Here is a 22,934-nt window from a genome sequence, read left to right as displayed (position 1 = left end):
CGGCCATTGTAATACTAGCGTGGGTGGAGATCATCTTCAGGGCATAGCTGAATTGGCAGAAGAAGTCCGAGTGCCAAAATAGTTGACAAAGCCAATTCAATCCCGACCACACCAGGAGGGAGACATTTGAAATTGCGACGCTGCATATTAAACAATCAGTGGTGGTTAGGGCATTGTTGTGTTTCCAATCCCAAAGGTTGGCTCCCAACATGAAGACGTTAGTGACTACCCCTAGCAGAGAAACCACTATCTGGGCAGCAGTGAGGACCAATATGATGGTTGAAGACATGGCGGTGAGATGAATGATGAAGTCAAGTGAGAGAGGAGACAAGAGAATGCAAAGCAGCAAAATATTGGGTTACCCATTTCCAGACAGAACACATTGAAGAGGGAGGGTGGAGAGAACAGGATTCAGGTTTTGTTATTCTTGCTTGGTGTGTATTCATGAGAACCCACACTACACTAAGCAAATGTATGGATTGCAGTAGAACAACCTTAACCCTTCACAACCCGCATCTTTCGCACAATGCCTGCCACGACTCGCCTTAGTTTGCTGTTCCCTCTAATAATTAAAAGACCATTAACAAAGGAGTATAGCATTGGGGATGAAGAGCAAATGTATAGGAATGGGCTGTCTTTAGGAATGACGTCAATCAGAAACAATATAGACAGTACAAAGTACACTATGAACAAGACCAGAAGAGAGGTCACTGTGCGTCCAGCTTTTAGATGGGCTTCCATGTTGACTCCGTGACCCGTTTTCAAGGTCATATTCATCTTCCTCATGTGGTTGTTGAGTGATTGAAGTATAAGACCAGCGGACAGGAACATGTAGAAGAGCGGCATTGTGTATCCAAAGAATATTAGTACAAGGCGGTAAATATTTATGTAGGAATAACTGGACTGCGTCTGGTTACATGGAACATTGGAGCCATTACATGGAATCATGTCAAGTTCATTGCCAGCCCAGGCCAAGGGTAGAGCTATCATTATGCACAGAAGGATAGCCCCAAGTATAATATATCTGGAATAGCGTGTGATTTGTATTTGTATCCCTCGAAAGAAGCTGTTCTTGCACACTACGATCCGACTGCAGTAGAACAGGCAGAGCGAGGCAGCCAACAGCAGGCTGCTGGAACTGGCAATTATCATTAAGACGTTGGCAAAGAGGCAAAAAGCATCTTTGTTTTGATTGCTGACACAGATCCAATTAGCAACAGACCAAACCTGGAGTAAAAAATTGGTCCAGGCTGTAGAGGACATGTACATGTCCGATCTTGTCATGGGGACAGATTGAATTCGGTGCAAAAGGTAGACACCCAACACAAATCCATTGATGGTAAAACTCAAGAGACTGATCAAGACGATGAGTGCTGTTAAACCCCACACAGTGGCAGAAGGCATGACGAGGATGATGCCGAGAGACAGGCAGCTAGAATATTAAGGATGGATAGAGACGGAAGGATGCAAATAGGAGATGGATTGATTTACCTCTACAGAAGATTGTAAACACCCTCCTCACAAGGGAGGGGGATCTGTGGAAGTTCTCAGGTTTCTGAAGTTCCAATGAAAATAGCAAATATAATTTCAAATACATGATTTGCACATTACAGCTCTTTCAATAGTTGTAGATGATAATTATTATGTGAAAATGTGAAATCCAAAATTAGGTGTATGTAAATAAGCACCAGTCCATGGCCAGCTAATGCGCTCTACTTACCAGATGACATGTTGGTAAAACACATGGTACAATAACCAACAGGTCTCTACTGTAAAACACAATTGTAGTTCTTATCTGCTAAATCTGTTTCTCTGATGCCACGTGGGACACTAAATAGACCATGGGGTTTAGCTGGTGGCGTCAGGACACTAAGTTCACTTTTTTTTTTTCAAATATTTATTAAAGAACTGTACATTACAAAAGTCATACATCACCATGTCAAATATATAAAAAACATCTATACATCATATATGTAAAAACATCTATACATCATATTTATCAGATTTAAACAGTAATTGAGTGGTTGATTCTTTTGTCATTACACAAGGCAGTAGTTTAAAATACACTATACACGCATGGTCTAATCCAAGGGTCCTCAAACTATTTTCCTTTAGGACCCCAACAGACAATAAGAATAATGACGGGACCCCAGCAAGTTACTGCAGAAGTTCATCACATCACATGTCAGCAGACAGCACATACATGGCAGCACTGTGGAGGCACAGTGATGGGAGGAGTCTAATATACCATAACCCATCACATCACACGTGTAGTCAGCAGACAGTACATACATGGCAGCATTGTGGAGGCACAGAGTGATGGGAGGAGTCTAATATACCATAACCGATCCGATCACACGTGTAGTCAGCAGACAGTACATACATGGCAGCATTGTGGAGGCACAGAGTGATGGGAGGAGTCTAAAATAACAGACAATTCAACAGATTTTTCACTCCTTCAATCACTGACTGAGATTAGAAAAGTCATCAGCCCGATGGTCAGCAACATGGAGTCGCGACCCCATGCTGAGAAGGTCGGGACCCACTTTGGGGTCAGGACCCCCAGTTTGAGAACCGCTGGTCTAATCTAAAAAAGACATAGGTTATACCAGGACGTTAACTGGACAGCTTTTCTAAGATAAGCTTTAGTGGACAAAGGCAGGGATCTGACTTAAGGTAACCATACTGCAAAGAATTTCTTTGCTTTTGCGTCTTTATTAAGTGACCTCTCCAGCCAGTCCATCTGGAAAAGGTAAGATACCCTGGGTAGCAATAATGCAATGGATAACATGTTGGATGAAATCCATTGCGATAGGATGGTTTTACGTGTTGCAGCCTCCAACTTTGCTTGGAATATTCTCTGCCCTGCCGACCGTTTAACAGTGTTAGGGGTAGGGTATATGTCCCACAGTGCCCACTTAGGGGTTGCTGTAAAAGTGATGTTATACTGCGCCTTAATGTGGTTACACACTTCATCCCAAAAGGCCCTAACCTCTGGACAACTCCACATACAATGTAAGATACTTGCAACAGGGGCTTTGCATTTAAAACAACAGGAGCCAATGACTAATGCATCTAGGTCCAAGCGTCTTCTAATATGTAAGCATAACAAAGAGGTATTGCATGGTCTACTCCGAGTGTGTTTGATCATGACATCCATTCCCGCAGAGATGTCCGTTGTCGGGATCTGTCTAATCTGACTGGAAACATAACTTTTCAATTTAAAGTATACAAACAGAGGGATGGTCACCTTTGGAAGTCTGCCACACAGCTGTTGGTAGGATAGTACCGATTCGCATCCCTCGTCCATAAAATGATACAACAACCTCAAGCCCGCTGCTTTGCAAAGATTGGCCAACTTGCTATTTTGTATTATCGGTGTATTATTTTGCGCATAATATCGCAGTGAGTTAAATAACGTGTCATCCGTAAACAATCCCAGCCTGGAGCGTGAGGCTCACCACGCCTGGCATGTCGTAGTTAATAACAAATTTCCAGTAACTTCAGAGGGGTAAGTCGACGGTTGCATATGTAAAAGGCTAGGTAGTGGGATATTAGGGCAGGATGCTTGTTCTATATCTAAATTTACATAGTTATTAGTTGAGTGTATCCAGTTGACCGCATAACAGAAATTGGCCGCCAACATATAACTTTTTATGCATGGCAAATTAATGCCCCCTAGGGAGGCATTTTAGGACAATTTAAACATGGAGATTCTGGGCTTCTTCCCATCCCAAATTAATTTACTAATGGCCGGATTTATAATACGTAGATCTGAATCTGTAATCAAAAGTGGGAGCAAATACCCAAATACAGAGTCCAGAGGAATGGGAACCCACAATGCCAGCCCAATGTTGCTCCTTTATGTGATGCCAGAGCTTTAGTCTTTAGTTTATTTATCAGGAACCCCAATATCTGTTTAAATTCTGCTAATGTATTTAAGAAGCCTGGAAACGCTTCTTGTAGATTAGTAAAATAGAGTCGATCATCTGCATAAGCCGAGACCTTTAGCTCAGTCATTCCATGTTGCATCCCGTGCCAATCAGTTTGTGAGTGGAAAAATCTAATTAGCGGGTCTATGGCCAGATCGAACAATAACGGGGACAGTGGGCAGCCCTGCCTTGTACCACGGGCCATTTTAAAGCTGGAAGTATTTAAACCATTAACAGTGAGAACAGCTGTGGGGCTACCATATAGAATACGGAAGAATGTTATAAATCCTACCCCAAATTGTTGAGTGTGGAACACTCGTGATAAATGAGACCAAGAGACTCAATCGAAGGCCTTATCGGCGTCACAGCTTACCAGTAGGGATTTTCCATCTGGCACGGTCAAAGAGTTATGGCTGCTACCATTTGTCTTATGTTGAAGACAAGTGGTAGCAGCCATGGAAACCAACATTAATTGCAATGGGAACGTGTATCCGCAAACCAAAAGTAAAACCCGGTACACTGCAAAATAATGTAGCAGAGAAGCGTTAGGGCAGTAGTTGGCGCTGCAGTTTGCACTGGCGGACAGTTTTTCAGTCTCCGTGCTAAACAATGGCGCCCCCAGCAAAAAGAATAAAAGTAAGCAGCGGATTATCATATATCTGCAGGTTTTGGAGAAGTACCTTTGGTAAGAGTGCAATAACCAGTATTTGAACATCACAATTCTGCAGCAGAAGAACATACACAGGAGCCCGGCCATTGTAATACTAGCCTGGGTGGAGATCATCTTCACGGCATAGCTGAATTGGCAGAAGAAGTCCGAGTGCCAAATAGTTGACAAAGCCAGTCCAATCCCGACCACACCAGGAGGGAGACATTTGAAAATGCGATGCTACATATTAAATGATCAAAGGTGGTCAGGGCATTGTTGTGTTTCCAATCCCAAAGGTTGGCTCCCAACATGAAGACGTTAGTGACTACCCCTAGCAGAGAAACCGCTATCTGGGCTGCAGTGAGGACCAATATGATGGTTGAAGACATGGTGGCGAGATGAATGGTGAACTCAAGTGAGAGAGGAGACAAGAGGATGCAAAGCAGCAAAATATTGGGTTACCCATTTTTAGAAGAGGGAGGGTGGAGAGAACAGGATTCAGGTTTTGTTATTCTTGCTTGGTGTGTAGTCACGAGAAGAAACAAAGTTTCTACTCAGGCGCTTTTAAATCTATACAAAAAACTATATATAAAAAAAAATATTAATAATCTGAAGTAAATCTTCTATATAAGAAAAGCAGAAAACAATTAATACACCTGTGCAGGGTGTATAACAATATCTCTTATAGAAACAACAAACCCAATCTAAACTAAAGAATTCTGCGCTAATTAACAAGAAACAGGATCACTACAAAAATAATCAAAACATGGTAATAATCTTAATTAAAAGTTATTCTAAACATACATATAAAAATCAAAAAATAAAAACATACAAACAAAAAATACATACAAAATAATATACATAAAATGGTCACAATATATAGTTATGTATTAACCTTATCTGATTACATAACATATATATCTTTTAAGATAAAAGATTTTGCGAGGTGGATCAGAAAGAATAAAAAAAATTAAATTATTTAGCTTAGGCAAAAAAGGATTTATCTCATACTTGGTATCGATGCATCAAATAATAGAAAGTCAATGATATAATATCATTTGAAGATAATTTACATTTGTATCCTCCCAATGTATTATCCAGGCTTAATATTAAGCTTTAATTGCTCCCAAGAAGGTGTTAACCTTTAAATTGATGGTAAGTACCCAGTTGTGCAGATGAAATGTCATTAACAATGTTCCCAACAACTTACTGGTACTAATTGATAAATAAAAGGTCTTCAATGGACAAAGGCTTGTTAGCACCCACCCACGGTGTGCCAGTGACTGGTGATTTCTGTATGTGCAGGTGGACACTCCCTGATAAATACAGACCGATATCCCTGAGCTCTCACCTCTAGGTGAGTGGCTTCATGTTGCCAAGGAAAACTTCTCTAGTTGATATGATAGTATAATCACGCTCCGTCACTTGGGCACAGTGGTGCAGATGGACGTTCCGTGAGAATTACGGACCGCTATCCCTGAGCTCTCACCTCTAGGGAAGCGGCATCCTCCTGTTGCCAAGGGATACCTCTCTGGTCGATGGTCTCTGTGTAATACTGCTCCGTCTCTCAAGCACAATGATACATGCGGCTGTTGTTGAATTCAGCCGCTGTGTGCTTTCTCTCAGGTGGAAGTGAGCTTGGTGTCGGAAGCTGCAGCAATAATGTCGGTGCAATTTTAAATGCTGCAAAACCTTCCTCCTCTCTACAACTAGCTGATTCCTGGAGGGTTATGCATTCCAATGGCCAAAATTTTACATTGTTCTTCCCATCCGCACCAGGCCTACTCACGCTTAGACTACCTGCTTTTAAGTCATAGAAACCTTCCACTATTAGTAGACACTTCCATTGGCACGATAACCTGGTTGGACCATGGATAGATAAGACGCTGTCTGACTACTTCACCATTAATGAATAAATAACTCTTTGGGAAGCACATAAGTGTGTTATACGGGGCAAATTGATCCAGCTAGGGTCCTATATGAAAAAATATGAAAAAATGAAAGACTGTTAAATATTGTTTTTACCTATTTATGTTGGGAATGACTACCCATCCCCTTAACTTCTGCTTAGCCAAGCACACTTATACCAAGCGCCTCATCCTCGGATATCTTGATATCCACCTCTTTTGAATCAAAGACGTATTGCTTCCCATCTCGTAGTGTCACTGGGTAAAGAAGTGCAAATTTGATGCCAGCATCAAACAAGGATTTATAGATAGGAGCAAATTCTTTCCTTTTCATCGCAACCGGTAGGAAAAGTCTTGAAACAAGAACAGCCTCTCTCCTTGGTATTGCATCCCTCCGGCTTTACAGTAGGTGTCCAGTACAGTCCAAGTAATTTAGAAATTTGAAGATGACAGGACGGGGCCTACGACACCCTGTTCGGTTATCATAGCCTATTTGGTGTGCCCGTTCTATGAGCATGACTCCAGCCTTCGGCAAGCATTTCCATTCTACCGGTAGCCATTTGGAGACCAGATCCATCAATTCTCTCTGTTTGACTGACTCTGGTAGGACAATGAGGCACAAGTTATTTCCATGGTTTCTATTTTCCAGGTCCTCTAGTTTATCTTGAATTGCCAATATGGTTGTTTCTTGAGATGCGATGGTATTTTTGGCAGTAAGCAATTCATCCTCAACGTTAGAGATGCGCTGCTCAGCCTTTTCAAACCATGAGCCATGATCTCCCAGTTGGGCAACTGCTGATTCAATGGTATCTTTTAGGCCTGGCAATCTTTCATCTAATAAAGGCGACAGTATGGCGGTGATTTCTTGGGCCCTGGCAACAGCCGAGCAACTGTGCGCAGGGAAATTTGCCTCCTGTGACTCTGCGATATCAACCAGAGACGATGGTGGACTGGCAGCGTGGTAGGAGGATGTCTTTGTGTCCTTGTTTTTAGCTGCAGTGAAACCTTTCCCTCCCTTGGACGATCTTCCCACATATTTCTCCATGGCAATTTTTTCTGCAACTTAGGACGGCAAACAAGTGGTTCAGGTGAGTGCGTGCAAGCCTACACCCCTTTAAACATATAGTACAGCTGCTGGTTGAGAGGGACTTGAGAGATGACTGCAACTTTTACAGACCAGGGTGTGATATTCTGAACACTGGCAGGGGAGGGTGCAACTGTAAACAGCAACGTCGGGTAATCAGGTGCATTAATAGGTGCTCTGTGCCTGTGTGTCAGGGCATGTAAAATGGTGGCTTTCACTATAAGAGTATGCCTCTCCCAATATGGCTTCCAGGGAGCAGGTCTCAGTATCATACAGAGTTCACCTGCGGTCAGTGCGGTGCAATGAAATAATAAAGAGGAATAATACCAATGGGCGCTTTTGGTATATAGAATGGAACAATTGTATAAAATACCATTTTTATTAAAATTCGCGGCAATTGTGCTCACAGCCACCGTGCAGTCTCCATTGTGGAGAGGTAGCCGTTATTTCCAGCCACTATACACATCGCAGCAATTGTGTCCACAGCCGCCTGGAGTCTATGGCACAACTGCACCCGCAGTCACTTGCTAGACTGGGACTTGGGCGGGCTCTGGCCAATCTTGGCTGTCAGCTATTCAAGCGGCCCCCACGCAGACAGTGCACGGCTGACGGTGGAGCGGTGAGGGTGAAACACGGCAACTACAAAACTTAATCTAGGAGCCTCCATAGCACCCTGCTGCCTGTATAAGAACCGGCAACGAGGAGGATCAGCCTTTGTGGACAGCAATACCCACATTTGCATATTTCTGGTATCTTGTGGCCATAAATTTATTGCAAAAAAGGATACCCATCTTCACTACATGTAAGTGAGCAACAGTTGTTTGCAAAAAAAATTGTCATCTAGTGGCCCAGACCACGGAGTAAAATATACTTTTCTGTGGAACTGCATTTAAAGTTTAGACCACCTGGTCTGCACTTATCTCCGGGTGTGTATACATTTAAGACACTAGTCCAAATCAGCATAATTTATTTTATGAATTCTATTGGTTTTATTGTGATGTGTTTTGTTGCTGTTTTTTTAATAAAATTGTATTTTATATAATTGTTTCATTATATATACACCAAAAGCGCCCATTGGTATTATTCCTCCTTTTGTTCTACTAATTTGAGGGCAGCATCCCTCTACCATAGAGGCTGCTGGTGTATATTACACACAGCACTTACCCTAGACAATTTTTCTAACAAATAATAAAGGGTGGCAGATGAGACAATGTCTGCTGTAGAAGCAGGTGTTTAGTAAGTTCAATTGGAGGGTCAGTGTGAGTAGTATACTGTGACTGGAATCGGGGTGCGGCAGGGCACGCAAAATGGCACCCGTGTACTTCAGCTCTGTAAGAAGCACACAAGCCTCGGGCAACTGAGGGCAGTGCCAGATTAAGGTCTAAATGGGCCTGGAGCTGAAAATTATGAAGGGCCTATTATGCGCAATAATAGGGGTAGTGGCCGGCACCTAATAATGTGGGGGGGCGTGACCAGTGTTCTGGTTGGGTGTCCTGCTCATGGGTGTGTCTCTATTTGTGTAAATATTTTAAAATAATTATATATGCCTGGAAAAGGCAGGGGGCTGGCATAGGAAAAATGCAAAGGGTTTAGTATAGGGTGTAAAATGGCAAAGAGGTTGGCATAGGCAAGGGAATGGCACAGAAAAGAGGGAAAATAGAAGCTGCCATATATTGCCGGGTGCCCTCCAAAGGTGCACCCACAGGACGCCTAAGATACTTGCAGGGTGAGGCGGCACTCCAGTCATAAAAAAAAATACTGAAAGCCAAAACTTGGTAGACAACATTTCAGCACCTTTCATGTGGTCAACTAAGTTTACCACACCATATACCCCTTATACAGATCATGTAACACAATAGTAACCCCCTTATACTGTACTTGCCTCTTACACATTATGCCACATGGAATGAGCCAAAATTCACTCTATAGCACACGGATGGAGTCAAAATTCACTTTGTGCCACACAGATTAAGGCAAAATTCACATTTTGCCACATGTATTGAGCAAAAATACACACTATACCAAACGTATTGAACAAACATTCACAATATGCTTCATAAACAGGGACATTGCACGCCAAAAGCGGGTATTAAAAATTTACACCATAATACCTATTACATGTTAAGCCACACACCATAATGCCTATTAAAAATTATGCTACATAAGTGCTGCTTACCTACATGCTCATTGCCGCCATAAGGGATCACATGCTCATTGCCAAGGGGGAATACATGCTCGCGGCAACTGGGGGACAGCCGCCGGGCAGAAATGACAGCGATTGACAGCCAGGCAGAGAGCAGGGGGCTGCCTGGCTGTATTCAGAGCACTGCAGGTCCCGGCTATTTGAAATAATACCCTTTTCACATCAGAAAATGCAAAGACTTACCCAGGAATATGGTTCCAGGATCATGCAGGGACATTCCCGAGCTGGCCCCTTTTACACCAGCCTAGTCTGCATTTTCCGATGTGAGGGGGAGAGAATACCACCCCCATCACCCCCCCTTTAACCAACCGGCTAGGTCTTTGGAATCAACTGACCTATTTGCATGTGACCAGTATCATATTGAAGAACTTTTGAGTGGGCTTTGAATGATTTTGGTCCTGTGAAACTGGGCCATTTTGTTCCAGAGAAATCTGCCCTCAAACAACATGAGCAGCCATGAAATTACATTTCAGAAATGAAAAAAAAAAAAAAAAAAAAATCGGTTTACCCGCAATATCTCTGGAACCAGTTAACCCATATGGACCTGTCTGATATCAGATTGAGATCAACATCGAGCTTCTTTGATGCCGGAGGGGGAACTGGCAGCTGTTGGAACCAGGTGGGGGTCGGGATTAGTGGGTCCCATGTTGTCCTATGCGTTCCAGGTTTGCCCGGCGGTATCTCTAGTTCCCGAGGGGGCTATCGACATGAGGCTGGGCTCATTGGAAAGCCCTGGTCCTCAGCTACAAAATGGGCCTATTTGTAGAGTGGGCCTGGAGCTATAGCTCCATCAGGCCCATTGTTAATCCAGCCCTGAGGGGTCAGAGAGCGGTCCTACTCATTCTGTAGAGTCCTCCTCAGTGGCTCCGGGGGTATCAGCCCTCTGTTTCAGTGTGATATGCTGGACACAGCGTGCCTGGGCTCTGTCCGCCTCCTCCAATATGGCAGCTGGTAACTGCCACAACATCCAGGCGGGTGAGAAGCTCCTCCCCCCTTTTGTTGAAAAACATTTAAGCACTGAATACAAATCAGCTATTTGTCGTGGAGGGACATAAGAAATAACCCAGAAGGAACCCACAACACAGAGCTATGGCTGTGGACGGATTGTGAGGCAGGATACCCAGGAGAAGGTTCTTTGAAGGAATGGACACAGCTGCATCCAACTGTGCTCAGGACCCTGATATCATTTTCCACCAGTCTTGGTCATTTTTAAGCAGGCATGGTGGTAGTCTTCTTACCTGTCCAAGGTTTCTTTCCCCCCGTGGGCACTGTGAGCTGGAACCCGAGAATGAAAGGATCGGGAAGGATGTACCCTTAGTTTAGTGGCTGAGGAGCCACAGAAGCAATAAACTTCTCCAATTTTGTCTAAAATAGGATCTCACAATAGAAGGGGAGATTACAGAGCCTTTTAAGATTGGCTACAATTCACTTCACCATATAACATACTGTGATGAATATATGTTAAAAAGTGAACAAAAACCATCACATTAATATACATTTTTTACTTAATATATATTCATCACAGTATGTTACATGGCTAATTGTAGCCTCATAATTGACTTAAATTAAGTCTGTTATCTTTGTATTTCGCAGATTGTTTATAGCACCATGGCAACTAGTCACCACAGGATCCAGAGCGAGGCTTGGTATCCAGGAACTAGCTGTAGCGAGTAGCAGAACGTAATGATGTAATTCTGCACCGCCGGATGAGAATCTGGAAGAATACAGACGACGCAACATATCAGCGGGTACCGGGAGAAGATGCCCGTGATGGGAGACTGCAGGCAAGTACCCTTAAGTATGTTGCATTTTCCCTGATGACACCACATAAACAAGATGAATAGAAATAGGTTGCAAATATAATACAGCCTACACTAACGCAAAACTAGGTAGACAACCTTTTAATCTGTAAAGCGCTGCAGAATATGTATGCGCTATATAAAAAACATAAATGTACAAATGGTATACGACAGCCAATACATTGATCAGCAAACAGGCCAAATGTAATAGGGTGAGAGTTTCCCCATGCTTCAAGCAATCATTTACACTGCCAAAGTTAATTTAGCCATGTAATTGCTGCTAAAAAAAAAAAAAAAAAAAAATAAAAAAAAACTTTCTGAAACTTACATTTGGCCCAATATATCAGCTGCCAATAGTGTGACCACTACAAGGTCATGTCATAAATTGCTAATGATCAGTGATTAGGTAGAGTGTAATATCACACCTGTAACAGACAGGTATTAATTAGGGAGACATTTATTAAGTCCACCACCCCCTAAAAAGGCACCAGTCTAAATCTAGATGCACTGCTAACCATCGTTTATAGTGGACCACCCAACTCTACTTTTGAAGCCCTAATACCCTCAATTCTCCCTGTGCCATTATTGCTTCCACCCACACCCCAACCATAAAAGCCCACATCCCCTTCCCAGCTCACTTTTAGGCTGCAGCCCCAATAGCCGTCTAAACCAAGACACCACCCCTCCCCTGCCTGTTTAAATCTAGCTCATCAGCTACACCACAGTTCATAGTAGACCTCCCAAATGTACTTTAAACCATGGCACTACAAGAACCACACAACACCCCCACTCCTCCCTGCGCTGTTAGTGCTTCCACCAGCAGCTGTCATGGCAGCACAGTACTAGTCAGTCATATGACCCATATCCCCAGCGAATGCTCAAACTTAACCCAACCTCCCACCCCCTGTATACTTACCGACAAGCAGTTGGTATTCGGGCATAGGCATCCTGACCTATTTGGAGTTCTGGCACAGTCTAAGGGTACCCTGTGCCCATATACTGAACACCGGCATGTTAACCACATGCTATCTGATCAATTTACAGCAAGCTGGCACTACCTTTACAGGATTGCCCACTACTAAATAATGGCTCTAGCTGGCCACATGGTTCTTATGCTTAAGGTGCCCATACACTAGTAAGATTTATCTTCAGATCTGGCTGGAACAAAAAACATGGTTATGACGAGTGACAGTTTGTCAGGTTTCCAGCATTTCCAAGCAAATGGTCAACTCATTTGCGCTCATCCATAACCATGTTTTTGTTCCAACCAGACACATCTGCAGATAAATCTGCGTGTGTATGGCCACCTTTAATTATCCATGTTAGATTTCACCCTTTATCTGTACCTTACTGTTAGGCACCAATACCAGTAAGATAAGAGGAGACCTAGAGAATCCACAAGGGGGCGCTCAAACACAAGTGGCAGCAGCGGCACTGGCTACAACTCATTTCTTCTGCCGGCAGAGTGTTAGTGCCAGCTGAATACCTGGCCTGCTGCAACACGAGTCAAACTGAAGAGCACCCTGTGTAATGCATATTAGGGACAGGAAGATCCCAAATCCCTACCATGCCACCAGCAGACACTGGACAGCACTTAAGTGACCATTTACCACCAATACCCCTGGAATAGACAGAGCAGTACATCTAACATGGAGTTCTATCAAAGGGGTTACCCATATTATAGCTATTACCTTCCAGAAGCAGAATCTGGTTGCTACGGGCAACAGATCGCATCTTCATAAATTTACCCCATAGTGCGTTATAACCTGGTCTTCATATTGTAAAGCTATAAATGAGCTACAGGCAGCTTGTTCTAAAGAAACAAAGATGGAGACCGTCTTTAATTTATTACACATTCTAATTCACTTATTACAGAGTCCCCTCAGGGGAGACCACACCGAAGGGCCACTAGACATGAAATGGGGGACAATAGACAGTACAGCTGTGCACTACGCCACATGAGGATGTAGAGGGTTATTGCTTGGCATTGATGATTTCAATGAATTCCGGCTTCAGTGACGCCCCTCCCACCAGGAAGCCATCAATGTCTCCCTGAGATGCCAGTTCCTTGCAGGTGGGTCCAGTGACGGAACCTGTGGAAAAACCACCACAGAGCAGTGCTTTAATACACGACATCCAGAACCCCAACATCAGCAGATTATAGCACAGGATTCCCCAGGGGGAACCCACATTACATACCATCCCTCCCAGTCAGTCTGGTCCATAATCTACCCAAACCATGCAAACTAAGATTAGGAGGCTCCTAGAATAACTAGGAACACAAGGAGAAACCTTAGTCTTTACCTCCATAGATGATGCGAGTTGATTGGGCAACTTTTTCAGATACATTAGACTTCAGCCAATCCCGGAGCTTACTGTGCACCTCCTGAGCCTGGATAGGACAGGGTTATATAGCATTAAACAGGGAGATCCAGAAATGCAATGCAGACTTTAACACTTATTCTAGATCTCAGGTGAACTATATTATCCTGGAGCTGTCTAGAGACCTGTGACGTCACAGGATGCTGCGTATCTGAAATGGAAGCAGTATAGCAAGCGACAATGCATTGGAAGATATTAAAATATGATTAGCAGCGGTTGCTCCAGGTGGAAGTCGCAACAGCTCAAAATTCAACTAGGGGAGCCGCACCCCCTGCCAGTGTGTCAGTTTGTGATAGTGGGTGGGGCTCCCTATTTGAATTTTGAACTGTGCTGCAGCCGCCACTGATCTTATTGCAGAATTGATCCTAGGAGGAAGGACACACAAAGCTTTAACAAACATCTATTTGTCTTTAAGACCCAGAATTATGGGGGTTTTGCACTTACTTGTTGGGGTGTGGCGGTCTTGCCGGTACCGATGGCCCAGACTGGCTCATATGCCAGGACAACCTTACTCCAGTCCTTTACATTATCTGCCAGAGAGATTAAGAGAGTTCTAGTCCAGCATATGCTACCCAGGGACTACAAGTAGAAGCCATACATGGTATTAGCTGCTCAGAGATCCCATCCATGCATTGCGCCAGTAAGGGGCTGCCAGAGGTTATTAATGCTAGCCTACAAGAACTATATCGCAGTCACCATGAGAGCTCACCTGCAATGGCCTTAGTCTGCTCGAACACTACTTTCTCAGTGATTCCAGCCTCCCGCTGGTCCAGCTTCTCCCCAATGCAGGCGATAACTCCCAGGTTCTCAGACAGTGCATGCGCCACCTTCTGGCCAATCAGCTGAACAGAACAGAGACAGGAGATGCAAGTCAGCACAGCTCAGCCTGATTAAACATAAGCGTTTCAGAGCAGCCAACATGAGTACATCAATACATCCACTGGAATATAATTGGTCAAGTCCTGGTTTGTAAAAGCACCAGTTTAGACAGCATTATTTTCTGTTACCTAGGAGACTACAAGCATTCTGTAGTTTGATTTAGGATAGATAAGCTCCAACACAGGCCTGTTGAACCAGTGGTGCCCCAGCTGTTACGAAACCTACACATCCTAGCATGCCTTGCCACCATTCCCCATTTGCAAACTGTAGCAATGCATGCTGGGACTTGTAGTTTCACAGCAGCTGGAGAACCACAGGTTGACCAGGCCTGCTCAAACCAAAGCAGAAAAGAAATAAAGTGGAATTTGATGCATTATAAGAAATGTTTGATATTAAATAAGGTTGAGTTTACAAGATGTGCTAAATTCTGGTTCCTTGCAGACGTGATCTCACCTCATCGTTTTCCCCAAACACGTGTCGCCTCTCGGAATGTCCAAGAATCACCCAGGTAGCACCAATATCTTTAATCATGGCTGGGCTGGGAGTAGAGGGAACGGGTTAGGTACAGGCTAGCATGAATACAAGTACAAGTATGTATATACCATATACCTGGTCTCCCCAGTAAATGCACCACTTGGCACTTTGTAGCAATTCTGGGCGGCAACTGCAAATTTAGGGTCCAACTTCTGGTGTGCGAAGTCCAGGTAAATTGTGGGGGCACCGCATACCACCTCTGTGGGATTAAAGAGTAGATAGATATGTATTATAATGGCTTGTACTAAATGCAGGTTACGTCATGTACATGTTATCAGACAGTATGTGGTAATACCAGAACTAGTCATACTGTAATCTCCTCAGAGATCATGTGCACTTTCCCCTGGTAGAAGCAGACAGTTTATAATGATTTCATCACCCGGTACAACAGTCCCCCTCATATGGAAGTGTTTACACGGTGATATAGGAGGAGTAGAGGGGACAGGGATGCTCTAGTGCAGGCATGTGCAACGTTGGGCCTCCAGATGTTGTGAAACTACACATCCCAGCATGCTTTGCCACAGTTTTTGCTATTAGAGAATGCTAAAACTATTGCAAAGCATGCTGGGATGTATAGTTTCACAACTGGAGGGCCAACGTTGGACATGCCTGCTTTAGTGTTAGCTGGCTGTACATGGAGGCCGAGTCAGAAGCTGCCCTGCTGAGGAGAGGGGGACGCAGTAGGCCAGGTATTGGGGGGGAAATAACTGGTAGACAGTCATCAGTGTCTTGGTTTAGAAACATAGAATGTGACGGCAAGAAACATAGAATGTGACGGCAGATCAGAACCACTTGGCCCATCTAGTCTGCCCCTTTTTAAACATGTTACCTCAAACCATATCTGATCCTTATTTTTTTGTAAGGATATCAATATGCCTATCCCAAGCATGTTTAAATTGTTCAGCCAGCCAATCAGCTACTACTGTTCATGTTACAGGCTGGGTTAAAAAAAAAAAAAAAAAGTCAGTAAGAAGCTGATTGGCTGGTGGTTTATCATGCTCTATTTTACCACTTTTAAAACTTAATACATCTGGCCCAATGTACTTATTTTATCCAAATTTATCTAGAAAAAAAATTGTTCACGGGGTGCTGTGAAAAAGTGTTAATACTCTAGCGCACCGTTATTCTGTGCTGAAGTACATCGCTCAGCACGGTGCTGAAGTCGCCCTGTGTGTACGGTGGGCATGCTATGTGCCAGCGATGTGTACTGACCAGTGAGAACACGGCTGATCTGACTACATAAAGTCAAGATATATAGTCAGACAATGGCGACATGCAGAACCACATACTGTCGTCACTTGGGGGTACACACACAAGTGATTGGTGTTTAACACTACATACAAGATGCTTTAATATCAGAGCCGTTGACAAGATCGTCCTCAGGAAGCTTAAACAGATGGTGTACCTCATAGCGATCGTCTGTCACTCAAAAGGGAGATGGAGGTCATACAGTGTACAGACACTTTTATATAGACACAGTGGTGCTGCCAACTATCCCAGGCAGTGCCCATATTACACAAGGACTCCTGTCAGGCTCTGGCCACAGTCAGCGCTGAAGGACAGTTACATAGCTTGGACCTTGTCAGGACAGGGGTAATCCACATGCATTTCTCCAGAACTAAACATCCCAGCATGCCTTGGCACAGTTTGTGCATGTGCTTATACAGTTATGGCTGACCCTTGACACTCCAGCTGTTGAACTACACATCCCAGCAGGCTCTGCTACAGTTTTGCTATTTGGCCATACTAAAAATTATGTAGGGCATGCTGGGATGTGTAGTTCAACAACAGCTGGAGTGTCAAGGTTAGCCATCACTGTGCCAATAGAAAACCTGGAGCTGTGGCAAAGCATGCTGGGATGTGCAGTTCTATAGCCTACAGAGGACTGCATGTTGTGCTGTAGGACTTCCCCTGTCCAAGGCAACATTCCAGGGATGCCGACATGGTGCAGTTGACAGATTAGTTGTGTGACTTGACACCAATCTGGCATTGTGCAGGCTTACCTGAGGAAGTGCCAGCAGTCCCAAGGGTGCCCTCTAAGGGCTGTGGCAGACACAGGCAACACATTATTCCTGATGTACCAGCTTACGCTGCATGTGCTTCAGAAACCAGGGAACCTTTGGCACTCCAGCTTTTGAACTACATATCCCAGAATGCTCTGCAACACTTGGCTAAATAGCAAAACTGCAGCTGGGTAAATAACCGAGAACAGATTCTTTATCAGGTGTCCAAACTGTGGCCCTCCAGCTGTTGTGAAACTACACATCCCAGCATGCCTTGCCATAGCATTACCACTCCCCAATAGCAAAACGGTGGCAAGGCATGATGGGACTTGTAGTTTCACAACAGCTGGAGGGCCGTAGCTTGGACAGGCCTGCTTTATGTAGTTACAGAACCCTCTGTGCATATGCAGCAGAGTAGCCTGGGACACAGCTGCAGAGACCGGATCCTCACGCCGGTACAGTAAGATTACACGCAGGCCGATAAACCCAATACCCTGCACTTGGGCTATTTTAGGATAATCAAACCGTTTATTTTGGGCACAGGAAAAAGGTTAGAAGTCACGACCTTCACGTTATGGCAGAAGCAGAGCAGTCAGAAAGGGCAGAGCTGTTTTTAGGACTCTGTTCAGCTGTCAGGCAGGGTGAAAGGTCACCTGAAAGACTATCAGCCTGTCTGCTGGAGTGTGCAAGCCTCGCCCGGGGGCACAGAGGACAAGCAGTGAGGCCTGTGGGGAGCTGGCACAGAAGAGCGTGTACAGTCACTGTGCTGCATGCATGTGGGCAGGGCCCTGCTGCGGTCCCTTTAAGTCTGACACTGCAGAGGGTGGACGTGCCTGTGAGCACAGAGACTGCTGCTGCAAAGAGACAGCCTCGTCCTGTGGTAGGCGGCAGCACCACCTCAATACAGACACATGAGGTGCCATGCCGTCTATATGCATTGTGTGCTACATATCAGCTCCTGGATCTCTCTGGCCCTAGCTGCATTTACCCTGAGGGGCAAATTTAGCAACAAGCTTTGATAAATGGTGTGCCAGCCAATCAGCTCCTGACATGTTTATGTGAGCCAATTGGCTGAAGCAGTTAACCATACAAAGACTTTAATAAGCCCCTTTGTGTTCTACCTGCCTGGAGCACAGAACAGAGCCCCTGCACTTTAGAACGTAAGCTCTCACAAGCAGGGCCCTCTTCCTTGTCTTACTTAATCTCTGGTTGACGGCACCAAATTCTGCCCCCTGATACTTATGTCAGTAGGGGAAGCTCATCCTGAATGCTGGCCAGGTCCACAGATACTACTCGCGTTTCAAGGTCATTTAGGTCATTGATAAATACAGGCGCACATACAGTATGTCTGTATGTCTGTAGGAGCCAGCATCCCATAGGCAAGACACATCGCACATGTACACACCGTTACACGCGTGCGTTTCTGTGGTGGAAGGATTACTCCATATTCAGCCCTCTGCCTTAGCGGCAGGAAATGGTGACCTCGCTGCTTACAGATGTGACCGCCCCCGTCATTGTTACTTCACATAACAGCACCTTACAGAGCGGGGGGGGGGGGGGGCAGTTAGTGGGTTTTAGGCCTAAATAGTAAGACTGGAGGCACCAGATCATTGCAGATGTACATTACACATCTATACAACGTACTGTATTGTTGTTACTTTATCTCTCTGGTAATCTGTATTGGTACATATAGAAATGAGCCACAGAGGCTTCTAGTCCTGCTGCGCAGGTGGTTCTACATAGGACAGAATTTATAATGACACCAGCCGCGGCTTCACAGTTAGTGGCCATACACACGCAGATTTATCTGCAGATCTATCTGGTTGGAACAAAAACATGGTTATTTATGAGAGCAAATGACAGTTGACCATTTGCTTGGAAATGCTGGAAAACTGACACTGTCACTCATCCATAACCATGTTTTTGTTCCAACCAGCCAGATCTGCAGATAAATCTTACTAGTGTATGGGCACCTTTACATGGACCAATGCTACCAGCGATCAAGAAGTGTAAGTAAATGGATGGTATGTACCATCTGCAAGATGCTCATTGGTGCAGCAATAACAGATTCTGGATACACACCTTCCTAGCAGTGTGATCACTGCATCACACATCCGTACACTGACACTATGATTACATAGTGTAACACCACATCGGCCACGGAATAGTGCCAATAGACGTGCATCCAATGGGACACTACAACCGCCCAATTCACCAAAGGATGAATTGGGAGGATTTAAGGGTACCCACCCTCTACAATATGTCATTACAGGGGACAACATATTCCTATATAATGGGTAGGGAAGTGTTTCAGAAGGGGGGGGGGGCTGCAGCACCGTGCAAAATTCAAGCAGGGGAACCGTATCAGCTGCCATTCCAAAGTGACTCACTGGCAGTTTGGCATTTCTCCCTTTTTGAATTGTGCTGCAGGTCACACCCCTCCCACACCTTCCCCAGAGCCACCACTGATAGCGAGTGTTCCTAGCTTTAGAAGGACCAATTGTTTATTATATTGGTATCAGTTATACTATAAGCCCAGGCTGGCAGCATTACAGTCAGGGAACGGCTCCAGGACAAGCCTGTTAGAGGCATCTTCTCTAACTACTAACCGCTCAGTCGTAGGTAAGTGGTTGTACCTAGGTTACTAACACATAGGTACAACCAGGAGTGAGGAGAACGCGGAGTACAGCGCACCATATACTATACAAGTGTTCCATAACAGATCTCGCCAATGCTGCCCGCCATTCCTGAAGTGCCCGGTCCCAGAACTAGGGATTATTCAGCAGAGCAGGAGCCACAGAACCAGATACAGCGGATCCAAAGTGATCTATGGCACAACCTACCAGATACAGCAGCCTAGTACAGTGGTCAGGGAACTCTGTCCTCATTACCCCACACAGTACACCTGTGCACCTGCTGGGTTACCAGCAAAACATGCACTAATTACTCACACATTTATAAGGTCCGCAGGTGGAGTTAAGGAGACCTGCAAAACATGCACTGCGTGGGGTAATGAGGACCGAGTTCTCTGACCACTGGCCTAGTATCACATTAGGTCCTGAGGCTACCTCCATTCTGAGATGGTGGTAGCCCATTGTGCCCACAGGGTAGAGCAGTCAGTGCTAGCCAAGCATGCACAGAACCCTGGGACGGGCTACAATCAGACCCCCATCTTGCCGATAGGATCATATATTAGGCGGTATTGCAGGGCATCCTATGGGCACCCATGCGCTGATCAGGACATACATAACGCTTTAACCCATAAATCACTCACCCACCTGTTGTCCATGGTGCTTACACTCCGGGTCTATGTGCTAGGCCTTAGAGAGCGATGAAGTCCTAATGCTGGGTACACATTCCCCAGCATGGCTCATAAGTGATATCCTCCATCATCCTGCATGTACAGACAGACGGAGGATATCGCAAACGACGCACATTGTTACAATTATAGTGCATACACATGATTTGCATGAACACATTGCTAATGATGTCATTATCGCTCACAAGTTTGCCTAGTGTGTGTACGCACCTTCTAATTTTTGAAAGACAGCCTGTAACAAGTGTGTCCGCTGCAAATTTACTGGCACTTTATCTCTCTAAAGGCCCCGTTGCCGCCACTCCCCATCACATGCATTCATATACTAGGGTTATTTATGTAAGAAGCCAAGCATTTGAGTAGGAGTTTAAACCAGAGCACCCATGGGGAAACCCACCTGGATGCAGGGAGACTATACAAACTCTGCACACACGCTCTCCAGTGCAATGACCACAGGGATGGCACCGGTCAGGAAAGTATGTGCTGCACACACGTTGTATTAGATCTCATTGAATTACAAAACCTATGTAATGTGATCTAGTTGAAATTGTATACAATAATTGTACCATGTATGGGCATATTTAAGGAATCACTATTGATGATGACCAATATCTGTACTGATCATTTATAGCAGCCATAGAGGTCAGAGGGCATAAGATGGTCACTGAAAGCTTGGACCCCCCCCCATTACTGATCAGGGTAGTACTACCACCATCATTATGACACCCCATAATCATTGTTATTATTAAACCCCCGCCCCCCCTGCACACACCTGTGTCGGCGTTGATCTTGGCGCTGTTCAGGGTGGTGATCAGCTCCCCCAGGCTCTTCTTGTTACCGTTCATCTTCCAGTTTCCCCCCACGAAGAACTTCCTCGGAGACATGGCGGCGGCTGTGCGGTGCAGTGCGGAGCTCGGCGAACTTGGGGTGACGGTAAGAGCACAGTTCCCGTGATGAGACCTTAAATATGCACAGAGACCACGCCTATCGACTGACAGGACCCGCCCTAGCCACGCCCACGTGCACTCTGACAGAAAGGGCACGTCTGCGCTCCCAGGCGCCATCTTTGGTGTGGGCAATCGCCCTCCATGCAGCTCCTGACAGGATCACTTTTGTCACACCGCTGTTACATCGCTTCATGTCCCCTCAGTATTGTGTTCTACTACATCCCGTAATGATGATGCGGTTGAGGCGGGAGTGACAGCAGGTGGCGCTGTATACATGGGATGGAAGGAATGGAGGGGGACAAAATGGCTGAGGGTACAGGAGATGGAGCTATAGTGAACGGCTGGGGGATACAGGGGATGGAGCTGTAGAGAACGGTCGAGGACAAGGAGATGGAGCTATATAAAATGTCTGGGGATACAGTAGATGGAGCTTTAGAGAAAGGCTGGGGATACAGGATATGGAGCTACAGAGAATGCTGGGGCAGAGGCAGAACTCTGGGAGGCAATGGAGTCATCTGCCGCCGGGCTCCTGCTCCCAAGAGGGGAACCTCTCCTCCCCTGTGAGTTTAAATTCATTAATTTAAAGCCATTAATATAGTATCTCTGGCTGTGTTCTGAAACATGTGTTCTCTTCTCTCTCTCTCTCTCTCTCTCTCTCTCTCTCTCTCTCTCTCTCTCTCTCTCTCTCACATTTTCTATATATTTTATATAAGATTGTGTGTGTATATGAGGGGGGCACCAATATACATCTTGCCTCCGGGCAACTGGGACGAACTTAGGCCACTGGCTAGGGGCAATGGTCATACAAATGATGGAGCTACAGAGAACAGCTGGGGGTACAGGAGATGGAGTTTAGCGCAGGTTCTCAAAGTCGGTCCTCAGGACCCCACACAATGCATGTTTTGCAGGTCTCCTCAGGATCAAAAGTGAAATAATTAGCTCAACCTGTGGATCTTTTCAAATGTGTCAGCAATGCATACCTCAGTGGCGTAACTAGTGTAAGGCAGCCCCCGCTGATGCTTGGGGAGCGAGCTGCAGCGGGGTCTGTGTGGGCGCTGGCATCCGCCCGGTGACTAGGGTTACCACCTTTCCCCTTTAATTCCGGACACATATTAATTACACAGGTTCTGTGGAAGTTTAAAATCAGGTGAAATGGAGTCTTGAAGTCAGCCAGCCACAGAACCTGTGTAATTAATGTGTCCGGAATTAAAGGGGAAAGGTGGTAACCCTACTGGTGACTGACATGCTGCCGCGTGCTGCTGCCCGCTGACTGATTACCGGAGGCACGCCACACAGCCA

At 45.2% G+C, this 22,934-nt stretch overlaps 2 protein-coding genes across 2 annotated transcripts; both read right to left on the bottom strand.

Annotated features, from left to right (window-relative positions):
* Positions 1 to 495: 495 nt before the first annotated feature.
* Positions 496 to 1,404, bottom strand: LOC146009776 (taste receptor type 2 member 119-like). Its single transcript, XM_083150236.1, has one exon. The coding sequence runs from the start codon at positions 1,402 to 1,404 to the stop codon at positions 496 to 498; it is 909 nt and encodes a 302-aa protein (XP_083006362.1).
* Positions 1,405 to 13,406: 12,002 nt separating this feature from the next.
* On the bottom strand, positions 13,407 to 21,679 carry TPI1 (triosephosphate isomerase 1). Its single transcript, XM_083149706.1, has 7 exons — positions 21,461 to 21,679; positions 15,445 to 15,568; positions 15,289 to 15,373; positions 14,666 to 14,798; positions 14,401 to 14,486; positions 13,879 to 13,966; positions 13,407 to 13,667 (listed from the first exon to the last, which is right to left on the bottom strand). The coding sequence occupies exons 1-7, from the start codon at positions 21,570 to 21,572 to the stop codon at positions 13,549 to 13,551; spliced, it is 747 nt and encodes a 248-aa protein (XP_083005832.1). The 5' UTR covers positions 21,573 to 21,679; the 3' UTR covers positions 13,407 to 13,548.
* Positions 21,680 to 22,934: the final 1,255 nt, after the last annotated feature.

This window comes from Crinia signifera, chromosome 6 (genome assembly GCF_055691185.1).
Source record: "Crinia signifera chromosome 6, ASM5569118v1, whole genome shotgun sequence".
Lineage (NCBI taxonomy): Eukaryota > Metazoa > Chordata > Amphibia > Anura > Myobatrachidae > Crinia > Crinia signifera.
The sequence above is the reverse complement of the archived record's forward strand: the minus strand, read 5'-3'. Positions and strand labels throughout refer to the sequence as shown.